Below are 14,453 nucleotides of genomic sequence, written 5' to 3'. Positions count from 1 at the left end.
TACCAATGCACTTCCAAAGTGTTATCCATGACATCGGAAGACCCGACTGACTAAAGTTGTCACCTCAAACCCTATCCCGCAATGTTTGTTTTAGTGTAAGATTTAGAGTTCACGGAAATGTCAGTTTGTTACCCAAGGTTTTCCAGATTTTTTCCCCCCAAAGCTATCCAGAAGATGCGAAGAGCGAGCAGCAGCAGCAGATATTTCTACAATTTTTGAAATAAATCGGGGCACGATTTGACGGCGTTTTCGACGACAGCGAATGTGCGATTACGAATTACACAGAGCGTCTGATTAGACAAAATATTGCCATTACTCAATTTCAAATATCCGCGACGATTATTTGGCAGCATCGGCAGCACAGATCAGCACATATTATTTCAAATCTGATATACCTCATCAGTCAGATCAAAGCCATTATACAAATAACTGTGGGAGCCATGCCAAAATCGAGACCATCATTCAAAGAAGTACACGATGGATCGCCAACATCCTCAGTCTCTCGTCTTCGGAAAAAAATTCGTGACCTGGAGCGTCTTCTCAAACGCACCTCGTCGTCCACCAACGGCAACAAGAATTCGACTGCGTTAGCGAGGCGAGAACAAGAACGTGCATTGCGAGCATTAAAAGACGAGTTACGCACTGTAGAGCGGAATATGAAGGAAAAGAAACTTGATAAACGATATCACAAGGTCCGGTTCTTCGAGCGGCGGAAAGCAGCGCGGAGAGTTATTAAGGCTCGAAAAGCCGTTGCTGCGCTAGGGGACGAGGATGATGAGGTGAAAAGGAAAATGATGGAGGAGGAGCGTTGGTTTGCGGAGACGGAGTTGGCGTATGTAGCATTGTTTCCTCGGGAGTGGAAGTATGTTTCGTTGTATGTTGACGGAGGACTTGAGAAGGCCAGGAAAGGGTATGGGGAGTCGGAGACAGGGAAGAAGAGGTTGGACTGGTGGACAGAAGTGGAGCGAATGGTTAAGAGTGGGGATGTGGATGTAGAGTCATTGATGTTTTCGCAGGGAGATAAAGGGACACAGAGCGCCCGCAAGATTGTCAAGCAGGTAGAGCAGGACGAAGAAGAGGATGAACTGAGTGAGCAACAGCAACAAGATGAGGAGGACGAGTTCTTTGACAAGCAATAATATCTAGTTTCAGTACGAGTTTTTGTACGCCAAAGTTTGGCTTGGTTGCATGCATTTGATTTGGCGTTGTGAGACCAATGTAGCTAACCCTGTTAGTGTTTTGATACTGCTTGAGGGCAAAATCAATAGACACAAAAGGCATGACGTTTGAACGAATTTTCACCCACTAACAAATAGCGATTTACCACATCCTCACATACGCTACAAGTGACCAAAACTAAACTCCAATAAATTCCTATAGAGAAGTGTAACAAGACTGACGGAATTACGCCGACATGCGTAATGAATGTCATTAAAATGAATGAAGATAGAACCGTAAGGAGACAACCACCAAATGCACGTCTGGCAATGTCTATGTCAATAAATATGTACTGAGTAGGCGAGACCGTGTACTATCAAATACCCATGCAGCTGCAGAGTATTAAAAAGCCCACACAACTATGCGTCGCAATTATTATATATACTATTAAATTTTAGTTGATGTGTAAATATTGATTAGTTGTGAATCATCGATCCCATATGCATAGAAGAGTTCATATCCATATCGCTGCCGGCAGCATTGGCATTTCCGTCTGCGTTGTTATTGTTGTTCTGCTGATTCTGGTCCGTACCACGCGTGCATTTCTGCCAGGACGGCAGCCCGCACCCGAAACCGACGAGAACATAGATGAGGAAGATGACGGCAATAACAAGTAGGACAACAAGACGTTTATTCTTCCACCACATTTCACGACGCAAGGCAGTGGAGCGTTTACGGAAGGCAAAAGCAGTCTGATTCATGTGGTCGGTCTTATCAACGAGGATATCGATACGCTCGCCGCGCTCGATAACACGTTCAATATTCTGGGACATGATGTCCTTTACTTGGTTAATTTCCTGTCGCACGACGTTGGCACGATCGGCATCGGGGCTGTCGGCCTTGGCCATGAGCTGACCGATAGTGTGAGAGAAGGAAGCAAGGCCGTACGGCTCTTCACATTGGCCAACCTGCTCGGGAGTGAAAGTCTCGTTGAACTTGCGTTGGACATCAAGAAGATAGGCAAACGGAACTCGGCGTGGAACAGTGGATAGGGTGATAGCAAGGAAGGTAACTCCGCCAGGTACTATCCCATTGGCCGCAGTGGTAATATAGTGAACGAGCCAGTTGTTGTGGATGTATGTGAGCTGCACAATATTAGCCCAAGCCCAATTCACAACACTAGAACTCAACGCACCTTTTGGTCCTCTTCGGCAGGAATTTTTGGCAAAATAAGAGCAGCGACGGCATTTGCGTTGGAACGCAGCGGAGCATAGTCGGCAACCACGGTTGTTCCGTGCGCCACGCAAGCGTAGAGAACTATGAAGTCAGCTCGCGAATTCAATTGCACATACAGGTACTGAATAAGAACTCACAGTTGGACGCAGGCATTGCGAGAGCAGGACAAAGTAGCGAGTGCGGTAACTAAAATGATTATATGTAAATAAATGTATATGACGTGCGCAGCCGTCAGCTCCCAGGGACATTCGCTGCGTGGCCGCTGCTTAGTCCTCGTCGCATGTCGAGGTCTAGATACAGCACAGCCACATAAATATCGCCACAGAACCAGCCACTTTCAAAGCACCCCTAATCCTCAGATAACGAGCCCTAACCCAGGCTGCAAAAAAGTCAATAGCCCACCGAAAAAGTCTCGCCCCTTTGTTATAAACGCTGGGTGACTTCACGTAGATATTTTTGCGCGACGGACCGTCTAATTCATAGATCTAGTCGTTACATAAGCACGGATTCAGCACGAAAGTCGGCGATTTTGATTTCGTCTGTGAATCTGCTAATTCTCGTGCTACCGAAAGTCACTCACTGTAGGAGAGCACAGATGCGAAGGGGACGTCCCTAACGTAATGTATTGTCAGAGACTCTATGGTCACATAGCTGCACTAAATTGGACGCCGACACAGACAGCATATATAAAGAGACCCATTTACCAATCATATTCTGTACTGCTAGTATCAGCATATACGGCATGGCATAGTTGATGCGGGGTCACGCCACTGTTCGTGACCGGATTGAGTTTGAGGGGAAGCGACGGGGACCACACCCAACAGAACCCCCCCGCACTAAAAGGCACGAATGACAGCCAACAGCAATGTTTCTTCGTCCTCTCTCACCACTGTTAGAATTTCTCCGTCTTGCATTGCTTGCTCGACGACCAAATACGCCAACTTAGTGAGACTCCGTGGCTAGTGAATGCGGGGTGCACTGGTAGATTTGGGACTAGTTATTCAACGGCTTTGTATTACTCGGCCACCGGCCCCACCTTTGCACTTCTCCGTGATTGCTCCGCTCCTCCTCGTCTCGCCCTCGTCCTCTTCCTCACCCAGACCCGCTATAAGATAATTGCCCTCGATTCTCTCGTCAGGCCAGCTTCGAGGAAGTACAATGGGCGACAAAACGTATCTGACCCTGCTGCTGACCGATACCTATCTCCCCGGTGAGTATGATCCCATTCGGTAATTCCACCTCCCTTCCTATTGATCTCTTCCAGGCGTCCTCGCTCTCGCAAAAGCTCTTCGCTACTCCGGCACAATCCATACGCTAGCCATCCTCATTGTCCCCGATGCGCTCTCGCCGTCTACTGTTGCTGCTGTCGAGGTTGCTTACGATGACGTCATTCGCGTTCCTGCAATTGCGAACCCTGCCCCGGGAAACTTATTTGCGCTCGGACGACCGGATCTGTACCAGTCTTTTACTAAGATTTTAGCATGGAATCAGACTCAGTACAAGCGAATTGTGTACTTGGACGCTGATACTCTTCCGTTGACAAACATCGACGACCTGTTTGATTCCGACGGCTCCACTGCGGTGCGTGATCCTCGGTCTTCTCGCTCGACTACTTAAAAAATAGAGAACTGGTCTAATTAATTAATTAATAGGCGTGTCCGGACGCAGGATGGCCGGATGCTTTTAACAGCGTACGTTAATTGCGTCCTTGCAAGTTTGCGTTATGGTACTCACCACAGCACAGGGGGTCATTGTGTTGACGCCCAGCCATTCCGATTTTCTTGGTCTTTATGCTCTCGCAGACTCTGGGGAATCTTTTGATGGTATGCAGTTCCATTTGTTGCACTTAAACTCTACTAATGTACTTGACAGGAGGCGATCAAGGTCTGCTTAATGCATACTTCGGGTCTTCCTGGACTCGGCTCCCGTTTCTGTATAATGTGACTCCGACGACCGGCTACCAGTGAGTTTCTCTCTTTGAACCCAATTGCTGTCGGAGTTAGACGTGTGGACATGCTCTATGCTATGGATGATATGCTATGCTCTGCATGCATTGGTCCGAGGCGAGCGACCAGCGTCGCGTGTAGGGCGATGAGGTGCATGCCTGGAAGAAAGCAATAGCCTGCTCGGCCCCTGCACAGTCCACTTTCGAGCGCTTCTGAGCTCTGTCCTTACTAACTTTTACCCAGATACGCACCGGCATTCCACAAATTTTCGCGCGATGTAAAGGTTGTGCACTTTATTGGCACACCCAAACCATGGCAGCAGGACAAGCCATCGGCTCCTGAGTCCATCGCAGTTCCGGAGTGGTATGGTGCGACAGGGTCTGATGTTAACAATCGGTTGTTGAGACAGTGGTGGGATATATACGACACTGTTGAGGTTACGGAGTATGTGGTCGACGAACCAATCGTTTCAGAGCCGGCGGATGACTACTCTGCACCACTTGAGGAGACACAGGTTCCTCCAGACGTGTCACTGCGAGCGACGCCTCCTTCGCCACTCTCGTTCCAACGGCTGGCCGGATGGGATCCGTCACACTCTGCGCCCCCGGAGTCGTCTGGGGGAGAAGCAATTTCTCTTCCTGATGTGACGTATACGAACATATGGGACGTCCCATATGACCCTCGTACAGATCCAGTTTTCGTTGCCCTACCCATTGAGCGGAAAGAGGAATACACTCCGCATGAGTATTACAGGCCGAGTTCCCCTCCCCCTCCCGCCGAATCAGAATATCGGGCACCGTCACCACCACTACCTCCTGCTCCTCAGCAGGAGACCCAATATTATCAACCTCAGCCGGTTTGGAACCCACCACATCCACCACGCGAGCCTTCGTCCCCCGTGGTATGGCATCCACCACCTCGCCTGTCATCTCCGCAGCAGGAGCAGAATCATCCAGTGAAGGAATCGTCACCGCCTCCGACTCCACCTGATCCACGTTCGCACCTACCGCCACGCGACCCATCTCCCCCACCCCCGCCGATATTTCCTTGGGAGCTACTACCTGTGCCTCCTCCAGTCCGAGTCTTCCCGGAAGATTTATATTTGGGTCGTACGGCAGCTCCACTTCCTGAGCCAGAGCCGGAGCTTCTGCGAGAACCAGAGGCAGGGCCCACGTCCATGAGGGACCTTGAAGAATTAGGGGTGCCTGAAGTACGAGAAGAGAATGATGGCAGCGAGGTTGCTGGTGAAGCCGAGCGCGCTCCGGAAAATGGATTTGGCGATAGCAGAGAGTTTTTTGAGGAGAATTTGGAACAGAAAGAAGATCTTGAAGAGGAATTCAACGAGGATGAGAAAGAAGAGGCAATGGTTGCCGCTGCGGAATCACCTCAATCGGCATATGCTGTACAGTCGTTGCCGGACACGGCGTTATCGCCTTCGAAGCAGGCACCAGCTACGTCCCCGGCTACGTCGCCGGCTACGTCGCCGCCTCTGGCTCAACGTTCGGTTAGTCCGATAGCGTCTGCAAACGCATATAATGCTTGGGATCGAGATCCTCATATTCTAAACTACGTATCGCATATGTCAAATATTTTCTTTGGCGCACGCTCTGCTACCGCGAATGCGCTAACGGGTGTCTTGAATCCGACTATGCCTATATCACCTGCGCCATTTAGGCGAGGCTCGTTTTTTGGGGCGATTGGTACGACTGACGATAATGACGACGAAGAAACAGAAGAGGAGTTTGTTTGGGTATGCTCTTATTTCTATTATGTTTTAATGCATTTCATTACTAATATTCTTTAGGATCCTCTAAAGAAACTCGACGAGTTGGCTAAACTACCAGCATTACTACTCGCACGGCAGCTGGAAGCATCAGCCATTGATGAATCAAATGAATCGACTTCAGGATGAAAGCATTTTCAGAGTGATGACTTCATTCTTAGACTACCATATTGGTCTTGGACAAGCTTAATTTATTTGATTTAAATTCACGTTGCGGGTGCATCTTTGTCGTGTACTATTTTCCACTTCTCGCTAATGAATGCTCAATTCTTTCACGTCTGATCGCATTACCATGGTATGTACTTTTAGTCTTCATTTTATTTTTGCCAAAAAAAGCATTCATAGAATAGAATTCAAAAAAGTTTGCCCGAGTTTAGTGTATTTGATGCATTATATGCATTGCTTTTGATTGTTTTTCATAGTTGATGAATCGATTTGCATTTTAGTATCCTGCTTCTGACGGGACCCTTCTTGGATTAATTAGCATAGCACGATCACATATAATCAATGTGGCTGCTATTTGTTGAGCAGCTCATTTGTAGACGTTGATCTTTCCATTCCCATTGTAACATCATGCCTGACGGAGAGCGGCATTGCAAAAGCAGCCCGATATATATAGCTTGTGTCATATGCTGCCCTAACCCACGGTACTGACTATTTCGCGATCAAACCGATTGAGCACCAACGACGTTTGTGCGCATTTTACAGCGGACTCTCGTTCAATGGACGTGCTTCACGATCAGCAGCACATTCTGTCGTCCACTCTGGCAGTCTCGACTGCTACGTCGCGCGGCATGTCTATTCTGTCGCCAATGGTCACCGCCGCCTCAGTCGCAGCCGCGGCCGCATCCTCTGCAACCTCGATCTTCTCGTCCCCGAATCTCACAAATGCGCTCACAGACGTCGACGGCGCAGTGTCGACCACAACAGTCGGCCTCGGCTCTACTGCGCCGTCGCCCGTCATTTCCCAGTTTGCCCGAATAATGCGCAGCCTTGCGACAGTAATCGTCAAGCAGACATCTGAAGTCGACATCCCGGACCGCCGTATCGGTACCTTTGTCGCGTATCTCACATCCCCGTTTGCATTGTTGTGCATGCTCATGGCCATCGTCCTCAACCGCACTGTCGTGTTCGCGTCCGTCCGGCGACCGCAGACCTTACCTGTGTACGCTCGGCTACTTATCCGGTCTGTCGCGATCGTGCAGCTCGCCCGTGCTACCGGACCATTATTGACGGCGCTGAAGTGCTACTCACCGGTGTTGGCGCAATACATACCAGAATATTTTGCAATTAATCCCGACGAAGAGAAGTGTCCTGGTCCTGGCATATTGTGGCATCTGTACAAAGCATTCTGCACTGGCCACTTCGTCGAGACTTTCTCGAGCGCGTTGCAGGGGCGCGTACCGTCTCCTGATACTGGGATGACGCTGTTTGAATACTCCCTCGCGTTCCAAGAAGCGCAGTCCGCTCAGCGACCGTCGGTTGAAGTGCTTGTCATATCGCTCATTTGGGCCTTGAATTATCTCACGTTCCTAATCATTTCTGTGCTTGATCTTCAGAACTATAGAGTATGTATTCTCAAGTTCTGTCCATGAGATTGATATTAATAGTAGTGACAGCTCATTCCTTCGACTTTTTTTGGCATAATATCACTTACGTATTTCGCTGCATCTACATACCATGGCCGCGCTCAGTTCTTCCCGACAGTGTGGGTCATCGGATTCGCACCCCATTTAGCCGTCCTCTACGTCATTATCCTATGCGGATCTATATATCTGCTAGCATCTCTCTTTGCGGGCGGCACCACCAATTTGCAATCATCTGTCCGGACAGTCAACGTGTCGCTCTCGGAAGACTTCTACTCGTGCCTGCTCAAACTCGGCATCTTGGTACTCACATCCGCCGCCGATGCGACGTACATGGCTGAGGGCCCCTCCCTAATTGTCCCGGAAACGACGTGGATCGAGGCCTTGGAATTTAACCGTCGCGCTGGGTTTGAGTACATCAACGAAATGCCTGTCGACCATGAAGACGGATCTAGCAGCTTGCGCAAACGACTAACCTTCTCGGCTGACACGGTCGGTGATTATAATTCGGCGTTTAATAACAGTTTCGGGGTGGCGGTTGCCAGGCCGAGTAAGAAACGCAGACGCAGACATTCAGTGTCCCTGCGGCATTCATCTAGTGGCCAGAATTCCGTAAAGAGGACGTCCGGATATGGCAGTCACAATGTCCGTGTGGGCGGAAACGTTCACGCATTACATGGCGCTGCAGCGGCTTCGCAGCGCAAGACTGGGAGGTTTGGACGGTTAGTACTGCTGTATCGCCTGCGGATGGCGTATAAGTTAGTGTCATGGTGTTTCAGGATGTGTATAAATTTGGTTTGGAAGGCGTTGTTTCGGTTGAATAGGCGGTGCCAGGTAGCTGCGGACGTCGACGGCGAGAATGTCGTTGACGGGCCGATGGAGCAAAATGTTGGTGCCGCGAGTAATTTACTTTCTGACGAGGAATATTACTCGCTGTTTTTACAAGGCGACCAGTTGCCCGAGGAAGACCCGAGTGGGGATTTTGAGCCATCAGACGACGACGAGGATTTCACTACCATTGAGAACGATGATGACGATACCGAGGGGGCATCTAGCAGTGCGTTGACGGTCGCATCGCAGGTTGGCGCTACGAGTGAGTTGTTTCCAGAAATGTCGATGTTGGATATTTCTTTGTCGAGTCTGCTGTTGCCACGTACGCCAGAAGAGAGACAGCTTGCGAGAGTAATGGTAGCCCATATGTCTACGAACGAAATTGTTACGCGGGCCAAGATGGGGCAATATGAGGATCGGTGGTACGGGAGCGATAATCTGTACGATGAGTATTCAGATGATTCTGGATCAGATAGTTTCGATGACGAAAGCGCGATTATCGTGTCACTTATCAACGAACGGAGGTGGAACGGCGCGAAGAGCGCAACTGCGCCCGGGTACGGCATAGTCGACGACACTGACGATGGGATGACTTCATACCGTCCATCGCTATGCGTCGTATGTCACGCTGCGCAAAGGAATATCGTGTTATGGCCATGTAGATGCCTTGCAGTTTGCGAAGAATGCAGAGTCAGCCTTGCGCTCCGGAATTTCAAAGGCTGTGTATGTTGTCGTCGTGACGTCGTGTCATTTTCAAGACTTTTTGTTCCGTGATTTTTCCCGTTTGTATTTTTGTGTTTTGTAATTGATAGGACAGGCATTATGGGTCACGCATCATTTCCTTGGCTTTCAATGCTTTTTATCTGTTTGTTGTATGTGGGGAAATTGGCGATGGTTTTATAAAGAGCATGACGTGCGTTTGGTCAGTTAAGGTTGTTTATTGCTCTTACATTGGTGCTGGTATTGTTAGGTCAGATTTGGTATGATTACGAATTCCATGACTGTGAATAGTATTTGCAAGACCATATGAGGTTCGCTTGATTAAATATATATTACTCCATGCAACATTTTGAATCCAACCATAACACCAGCTAATCAGAACAAAAATCCAATACCGACGTATCGTTATAATCTTACATAGTCATCACGCCAGTTTCGTCTTCACCTAACCGCCACATTTTCAACTCTTCCGGTGTCTTGTACGCCAATTCAGGTAGCACCTTCACAATCACCATGTCAAACAGAAAGTACAACAAGTGTTTATTTGCAAACTTGTTTTCGAAAGGCGAAAGAAGCTCCTCGAGGCCCTGCAATGCATCATCGCCTAATACCTGCTTCCGCACACGCATAGGCACGACGCGCAGTATGTTGCCGTACACTCGTTTGAGGATCGCGCGTTTTTCTGTCTCGCTTGGATAGATTCTTGGTTCAGCCATGGGGCCATTGTTGGGGAATAGAGTTTGTCGCGAGAGCGCGAGGACACTGCATGCGAATTGCGAGGTCATGATGTATTTGTGGAAGAAATGTGAGAGCAGACGGTCGATTAGACTGCCGGGAGGTAATGACACGAGAGGTAGGGCGAGGAGTTCGATGGTTGACATTAGCCATGGCTGGCGGGCGGGCAAGTTCAAAAGACGGGCCGCGGTGGGAAAGAGTGCGATGGTGAGGAGAGAGGAGTTTGGTGGGTTTGGTGGTTTGCCGACTGGATGTGTGGAGGGGGGTGTTGACCTTGCGAACGAGATCAGGAAGACAACTCCAGCTTGCATCAGGGAACAAAATGACATGACCGACATAATAAACGACCGTGCCGAGTCGATCATTGTCGCTGGTTTAGGCGACGAGTCGGGTGCTGGCTGTGACAATATCGCTTCTGGCTCTATAACCGCTGATGGGTCATCTTTCAGGCTCTTTTCGATGACTTTAGAAATTATCTCGTGCACCATGAACGGCTCGCTTAACTTGTCGATTGTCTTCCACAGGACAACGTCGGCTAGTAAGGATCGCAGAAGAGTCCTCTCAGTTGCTGATCCCAAATCCTCTGATGGCAGGAGGACTGCCAATACTCCTTTTGATAGCACTGCCAAAAATTTCCTCTCGACGTCATCTGCGGATGGCGACTGCTCCACACCATCCCGTCCATGTTTAGGGGGGGGGAACGCCGGATGCGGCTGCAGGGCATGAAACATCTCCTCAAACGACCTTCCTGAAGCATATGCAGTCCCCACTTTCTGCCTCGCCAGTCTGAAATCACGTAAATGAGCATCGAGGACAAGTGGCACGTCATCCAACAACAGCATCTCCAATTCCGCTTTTCGCAGCCGCTCCTCGAGCGACCGAGTTACGTGCGCGATAACATGCACTACTTCGTACACGAAAGCACGGTCCGCGACGTCGTCGTCCGCGATACGGGTATACCACCCTTGCACGAACTGCCGAAGTATCAGAGCGATAAACGCATATAACTCTTTATCGATATCCGGAAACGACGTTAATGCGGGTAACGTCGCATCTAGAGGCCTCTGCAGTGCCGATGTAGGCACGAGAGTATTCCGAATAAGTGTCGTCGTTGCGTCGTCCGTTGTCGACGGCGGAACAGGTGTTGTCGTGCCGGGGATACTGGCTGCCGCTGGAGTGTTGGCACCGGTCGTGCTCGCTGATGCTGTGGTGTTCGTACCGTTTATGGTACTGCCATGTCGCCGAGCGTTCGACATATGCGGCCGTGAGAATTGACTGTCAGCGATCGTGAAGTGAAAATGCCGTAATGATCTCTGTTTATTATGTCTGATACTCGAGTAATCTTGCTGGACTTAGAGTTTTGAATTTCGCGAGATTTCGCAGTCTCTAGCATGGAAATGGTAAAAATCCCTTTTACGGTTCACAATTATTTGTCCATCACAGCAAAAGTCGATTTGCAGGGTTCGGGTTTTTGAAAATCGAGGTTTCCCCACAACATCGTAGCCCGACACGTGCGCGACGCGTAGACGCAGTCGCAACAAAGCGACATCAAGAACGGCAACCGAAAGTGCTCTCGATAGAAGCTTGCCACCGAATTTGCGACGGGGGTATAAGAGGTGGACCGGATCAAGTGCGCGATGGTCGGTACGACGTCGCCTAATCATAGGTGGACGACAAGAAAATGTCATCGTGTTGTCCGACCACTTAGTTCGAAGCTACAGTCCTTGCGCAATCTCATCGGATCGCATCCATCCTTGGTGAATCATGCCGGAGGACATGGTCATTCTTCAGCTGGTAACGGGAATATTTCAGAGCAAACGGCAACGTGGGAGAAACGGAACCGCACGCATTCGGGAAATATCAAGAAATATTCAGTAAAATTGTCTCAATCGCAATCAAAATCATCGTCGCTGCCATCGCGGCACCGAGCCTCGGTGCAGGAATCTGATAAGTCTAGTCAATATTGTGCAGATAACCTATTGCTTTCTCTCCGCGACAAAACGACTCCTGCAGTCTACGCAGCCTATCGTTCTATATTCCACGCGTTCCACCATTTCATGTTACAAACATATGAAAGTCCTGCAACTCTTTCCCAGAAATCCGCTATAGAGTTAGGGAAATGCGTCGTGTATACTCTCGGCAGCGTGTCGGAAGACGATTGGTATGACGGCATGGAGGTGTTGAAGTATTATAAGCGGTTCATAGCGATTGGGCACGGTGTCTCGCTTGTTGCGCGTGACGCGGAATTTTGTAGACATTTGTTGCCGGCTCTGATAGTGGACTGTGCTGAGATGGAAGCATTTGATATGGTGTGTATTTGCTTGGCTGCGTTTGCAGAGATCTAGCTAATAGGTGCACAGGGATTATTGCTTTTGAGAAGTCTTTTAGAGGTTACCGCGATTGATGATATTCTCGTGAACTACGACATGTTTTGCACTCTCAGCGGATTGGTGAAAAGTTCGCCATACATCCTGCTACAATATATTATGTCGAATTTATCCGTGGAGCAGATCATACACTCAAACCTTCTCGAGATTCTGAACAGTCTTCTAGCCAACCCTATCTACAACATATATAGCAGAGATATTAGTCTCCGTAACATGCTATGCCATATCTTCGCGACGGGCCGCCGTGAAGTTCGCAGATCAAGTCATCCACAGTTCAAGCAAGTCGAATCGGCGATGCTCGGCATCTCCAGCATTATCTGTCGTCACCCAGCTGTCTTCGACGTATCATTCATCACAAGAGTGATCAATACAATTGGCCCCGCGAAGGCAAGATTCACGAGCGCGTGGCAGTTACTCTGTATTCATCAGTTCTACTTGGGGCATATTAACCACGAATTCGTGCAATATTTTTACGCACCGTCAACAACCCCATCTGCAAGCTTCAGAATCCACTCGAGACTCCGCGTGGCGTTACTTGATATTTATAGAGACCTTGAAGGACAAATTAGACCGATCATCGAGCGTATTCTGCAAAATGTGCCGAAATTCGCGGTCGCATTAGCGACCGTATTCGCGGCGAAGTCTAGAGACAGCGAGCTGTTGCGGTTGCGGGGTGATGTGGAGAGATGTGCGATGCAGTTGGATAGCGGTTTGAGGACGAAGAATTGGGTGCATGATGAGAGTCTCGAGGAGTGGGTTGAGGTGCGGGAGGACAGCGGTCGTGCGTTTTCGTTGATTTCGGATAGCGAGAACGTAGATGAATTGGCCGGGCACGTCGTTGATTCTCTCAGTGATATATCAGATGAGCTGGAAGCCATCGACGATGAGCAATTGACTGCCGGCAATATATCGAGCCAAATGAAATCTTGTATGACCTCGCCAGCAATATACGAAGTAGATTCTAAGTCAACGATACCGACGTCACCAGTCACGGTCGCCTGTCAATCTAGAGCATCGAGACTACTACATATGCTGCCACCACCATCATCAGTCGTCAAGTTAACGCCGAGATCAAATCGTAGGATTCGTGATAAATATTTCAGGTTACTGTCTACTCCAGCCACGGGAGGCTGTACAGTCGATCGGCGGAGACCGAATTGGTTCCCCAAGTCGAAGTCAACGACAATAGCATCTGACGAAGAAGAAATTGAGTATCAAGATGACAGTGACGAATTTGAGAACGCGTCGCCCTTGCAAGGGAGAAAGAGACTGGGGTCATCTGACCACGACCACCCAGCCAAGAAATCTAGAGGATGCACGACGTCTTATCTGGCTAGCGAAGTGAGTAGGCTTTGCTCCCGCCGGAATTCCCCTGATTTTATTGAAGCGGTGGAGGACGAGCTCTCAATGGCAGTGTCGCTTGATTGGAAGCGATTACGTGACCTGACCAATTATAGCCGCGATGCAGTAAAGAAGACGACGAGCAATACCAGTTCATCTGGACACCACAGAAAGGGAAGGCTTAAAGGCAGAAAAATGTCTAGTGAACAAGAAAATAATGTCAAGGAGGAAGATGATGATGAACTTTTTGCATTAAAAGGTGTGAGTTATGCTATAGATTCGTCATCGCGTTTGTAATCAATTGTGAATTGTGAATAGATGGGATATACGAATCATTTCTCAGCGTCACATACTGCTCGGTTTGAACTGCTTAAAATCATTGTAAAGTATACTGTCATATCTTGTGCTTCTTTGAATGTAACTGATGTCTACAACTGAGACCCAATTGTTGTCACACCATTCAGTCGACCTGGATATTACCCCAAATCCCGCGGCGAAGGTGGCGTACGAACAGCGTATTTCACCGTGATGGAGGATTGCGTCCGGAGCAATGCTGTGGCTAATTAAGCAGGGGACCGCGCAGCTAGTAAACTACTGGAGAGCAACTTGAGTAGTAAGAAGCAGACCATTTTCCATTAGGGGTGGACACGAATGACGAATATATTCGCATTCGTACGAATATTCGCAATTCGAATGCGAATATTTGGATGTTTCATGCTTACGAATGCGA

The 14,453-nt window shown here is 48.9% G+C and overlaps 6 protein-coding genes across 6 annotated transcripts; 4 read left to right on the top strand and 2 right to left on the bottom strand.

Annotated features, from left to right (window-relative positions):
- Positions 1 to 167: 167 nt before the first annotated feature.
- Positions 168 to 1,301, top strand: V1508DRAFT_416733 (uncharacterized protein). The gene has a single exon (XM_066940246.1). The coding sequence runs from the start codon at positions 441 to 443 to the stop codon at positions 1,137 to 1,139; it is 699 nt and encodes a 232-aa protein (XP_066795986.1). The 5' UTR covers positions 168 to 440; the 3' UTR covers positions 1,140 to 1,301.
- A 232-nt stretch (positions 1,302 to 1,533) lies between these two features.
- On the bottom strand, positions 1,534 to 2,991 carry V1508DRAFT_114516 (synaptobrevin-domain-containing protein). Its single transcript, XM_066935885.1, has 3 exons — positions 2,532 to 2,991; positions 2,354 to 2,475; positions 1,534 to 2,303 (listed from the first exon to the last, which is right to left on the bottom strand). Exons 1-3 carry the CDS (start codon positions 2,545 to 2,547, stop codon positions 1,635 to 1,637), a joined length of 807 nt encoding a protein of 268 aa, XP_066795985.1. The 5' UTR covers positions 2,548 to 2,991; the 3' UTR covers positions 1,534 to 1,634.
- A 283-nt stretch (positions 2,992 to 3,274) lies between these two features.
- On the top strand, positions 3,275 to 6,623 carry V1508DRAFT_416725 (nucleotide-diphospho-sugar transferase). Its single transcript, XM_066940245.1, has 7 exons — positions 3,275 to 3,604; positions 3,659 to 3,975; positions 4,047 to 4,085; positions 4,139 to 4,217; positions 4,267 to 4,357; positions 4,584 to 6,090; positions 6,145 to 6,623. Exons 1-7 carry the CDS (start codon positions 3,553 to 3,555, stop codon positions 6,250 to 6,252), a joined length of 2,193 nt encoding a protein of 730 aa, XP_066795984.1. The 5' UTR covers positions 3,275 to 3,552; the 3' UTR covers positions 6,253 to 6,623.
- Positions 6,624 to 6,752: 129 nt separating this feature from the next.
- On the top strand, positions 6,753 to 9,603 carry V1508DRAFT_416723 (uncharacterized protein). The gene is made up of 2 exons (XM_066940244.1): positions 6,753 to 7,691; positions 7,743 to 9,603. Exons 1-2 carry the CDS (start codon positions 6,846 to 6,848, stop codon positions 9,312 to 9,314), a joined length of 2,418 nt encoding a protein of 805 aa, XP_066795983.1. The 5' UTR covers positions 6,753 to 6,845; the 3' UTR covers positions 9,315 to 9,603.
- V1508DRAFT_416721 (PXA domain-containing protein) lies at positions 9,549 to 11,386 on the bottom strand. Its single transcript, XM_066940243.1, has one exon. The coding sequence runs from the start codon at positions 11,249 to 11,251 to the stop codon at positions 9,674 to 9,676; it is 1,578 nt and encodes a 525-aa protein (XP_066795982.1). The 5' UTR covers positions 11,252 to 11,386; the 3' UTR covers positions 9,549 to 9,673.
- A 51-nt stretch (positions 11,387 to 11,437) lies between these two features.
- V1508DRAFT_416720 (uncharacterized protein) lies at positions 11,438 to 14,270 on the top strand. The gene is made up of 2 exons (XM_066940242.1): positions 11,438 to 12,304; positions 12,356 to 14,270. The coding sequence occupies exons 1-2, from the start codon at positions 11,633 to 11,635 to the stop codon at positions 14,018 to 14,020; spliced, it is 2,337 nt and encodes a 778-aa protein (XP_066795981.1). The 5' UTR covers positions 11,438 to 11,632; the 3' UTR covers positions 14,021 to 14,270.
- The last annotated feature ends 183 nt before the right edge of the window (positions 14,271 to 14,453 follow it).

The sequence above is a fragment of the Lipomyces doorenjongii genome, assembly GCF_038497915.1.
Source record: "Lipomyces doorenjongii strain NRRL Y-27504 unplaced genomic scaffold V1508scaffold_22, whole genome shotgun sequence".
In the NCBI taxonomy this organism is placed as follows: domain Eukaryota; kingdom Fungi; phylum Ascomycota; class Lipomycetes; order Lipomycetales; family Lipomycetaceae; genus Lipomyces; species Lipomyces doorenjongii.
Note: the sequence above shows the minus strand (reverse complement) of the source record. Positions and strands in the feature narration are given on the sequence as shown.